At 42.3% G+C, this 2,500-nt stretch overlaps 1 protein-coding gene across 1 annotated transcript in view; it reads right to left on the bottom strand.

The window, feature by feature from the left end:
- The window catches only part of LOC135091421 (hepatoma-derived growth factor-related protein 2-like), a 12,671-nt gene that overhangs the window by 1,326 nt on the left and 8,845 nt on the right, over positions 1-2,500 (bottom strand). The window contains exons 7-8 of the mRNA XM_063989062.1: positions 1,052-1,509; positions 450-643 (exon numbers count right to left, since the gene is read on the bottom strand). Of these exons, the coding sequence (XP_063845132.1) occupies positions 450-643; positions 1,052-1,509 (652 nt within the window). The remainder of the gene's footprint in view (positions 1-449; positions 644-1,051; positions 1,510-2,500) is intronic.

A 2,500-nucleotide genomic window follows, 5' to 3' on the forward strand; every position in this document is an offset into this window, starting at 1 on the left:
TACAGACAGAACTACACTATGTACAACCCAAGCCAGGTACTACAACTTGATAAAAACACACACACACACACACACACCAATGTATAACAAGCAATGTACTACAACTTGGTAAACACACACATACACACACAAAAATACGAAAGGCTATCAAAATGAACTGACAACGCTGGAACAAAGACAGGAAAGAGGAGACTTAATAATGAGTGATAACAATTTACAGAATGACGAAATATGGAGGTGCTGAACAGAAAAGACCTAACAAAGTGAGACATAAGATACAAGAGGACATGGAAGGAAGATAAGAAAAGTCACAGAAGGAATCAGAAAATGAACAGCTGGATGAGGGGGTGGTGTGTGCAGATGCTACAGAAACAGGACATGATAAGCACACCTCCTCTCCTGCACATCTAAGTAAATACACACATACACACACACACACACACACACACCTTTCCTCTTGGCCCTCCGCTGTGGCTGTGGGATTCTGCTGTGCTTGAAATCCTTGCGGTGCTGTGGATTTTTCCTGTAGCAGTCCACTCCATACTCACACTCTGGCCTATCATCACCATCGTCACCCTCATTTGCAGAGTGGTAGTCGGAGTCCCCTGGGTGAGCCTCCTTCTGTCTGTGCACTGAGTTCTTCCTGCCAGAGGGAAACAGAGGATCAAGTGAGAGTCTTATTGCTAAATGTTATTGGGGTTTTCAAGGGTGTTTTGATGGTTCTAGCAATGGTGTAGCAGGTTCTTGTGGATGGAAATTGGGTTTTTGAGTGTGTTTTCAGGGTTCTAAAGGCAGTTACTGTGGTTTTTTTAGTGTGTTTTCATGGTTCTGGAGGAAGTTACGATGATTTTTGAGTGTTTCCTTGGTTCTAGAGGAAGTTACTGTGGTTTACATGATTTTAGTACAGTAATAGGTTAACAGCGTTCAAGAGGAAGTTATTGTTAGTTTCAAGTGTTTTTATGGCTCTAGAGGAAGTCATTGTGGTTTTTCAAATGTCCTCATGCTGCTTCTTCGCAGTCACCTAATAAGAGCCACACCTGCCCTGCCTCACCTGTAGCAGTTAGCCCCATACTGACAGGAGGGTCTGGGGCGTCTCTTGTCAGGTGTGGGGGCTGCAGGGGAGGCTGCTGGGGTAGGGGCACCTTGAGGGGGATCAGAAGTACCTCCTCCCCCTCCTCTTCCTTCTAACTGTTCCTCTTCTTCTTCCTCCTTATGGGGTGGGGATTGTGGTGCTGTGGTGGTGGCGGTGGCGGCGGCTGTGGTGGTGGTGGTGGTGGTATCCTCCCCATCACTATCACTCATCTGGTGGTGTATGCCTCCTTCTCCTCCTCCTCCTCCTCCTCCTCCTCCTCCTCCTCCTCCTCTCCCTCTTCCCCTCCCTGGAGAGGCCTGGTTCTGTGGTCGTCGTGGTGACTTCTGTGCCTTCTTCGGGGAGTCTCTACCACCCTGTGCATTCTCCTTCCGCTGCCTCTTGGCTGCAGTGTTGAGGCGAAACAGTTCCTCATCTGCCTGGGGGTGTGCAGGCAAACATTACACACTGCATTGTGGCTTCCCTTATCTTTAACCTTTTTTACACACACACACACACACACACACACACACACACACACACAAAAAAAAAATAATAATAATAATAATAATAAATAAATACATAAATAAATAAATAAAAAATAAATAAATAAAATTTTGTTTAATTATTAATTTTTTAAGAGAAGCAAACTGACAGCATTTTTTTTTCTGTTTTGTGCTCTTGGCTGACTTACACACACACACACACGCCAAAAAAAAAATAATAATAATTTCACAGACTTACATTACAAATCGTCTAATTGCATTTTTTTAACACTTTACACTAATTTTTTTTATACTGTCTTTTCTTTACTCATTTCTTTATCACTTTAATTTCTTCATATGAACTGTGTGTGTGTGTGTGTGTGTGTGTGTGTTTTCTATACTCCTGTTATCTTTTGTTATCTATCAGTACTTTCATTTGCTGCATTTACTCTATGTCCCTTCTCTTCCAGCACCTCCATTGTCTCTAATTCTATGCAAGCCTTTTTTATACATACATTCTACCAACATATCTCGAACTTCATAAAAACCAGCCTAAATGTGATGCTTCTTAAATATCCTCCAGAAGCCACAGCTGCAATAGAAGGGTTTTAATTTATTCCTGTCCCTGCATGCCTTAATTAATCCTCTCATTCTTCTCTCCTTTCTCTCACACACTCCTGCATTCTGTCCTCCATTTATCCCTTACTTATTCGTCCTTGCATGACTTAATCCTTTGACTGCTATTTGGTACACCTTTCCTTATTCTGAGACATCTTCACTTGTTACAGCCACCTTCAATCTCTAAACTATATAGAAGTTGCAAAATCTATTCTTTTTAATCCGATCCCTCCTTGTAGACGCTTATAAAGATTTCGCACGTTACTTCTGGTGCTGCTAATTGTTTTGTATCACAGTTAATCCTTTCATTCTCCTCTCACTCCTTCCT

This window comes from Scylla paramamosain, chromosome 37 (assembly GCF_035594125.1).
Source record: "Scylla paramamosain isolate STU-SP2022 chromosome 37, ASM3559412v1, whole genome shotgun sequence".
Classification (NCBI taxonomy): Eukaryota; Metazoa; Arthropoda; class Malacostraca; order Decapoda; family Portunidae; genus Scylla; species Scylla paramamosain.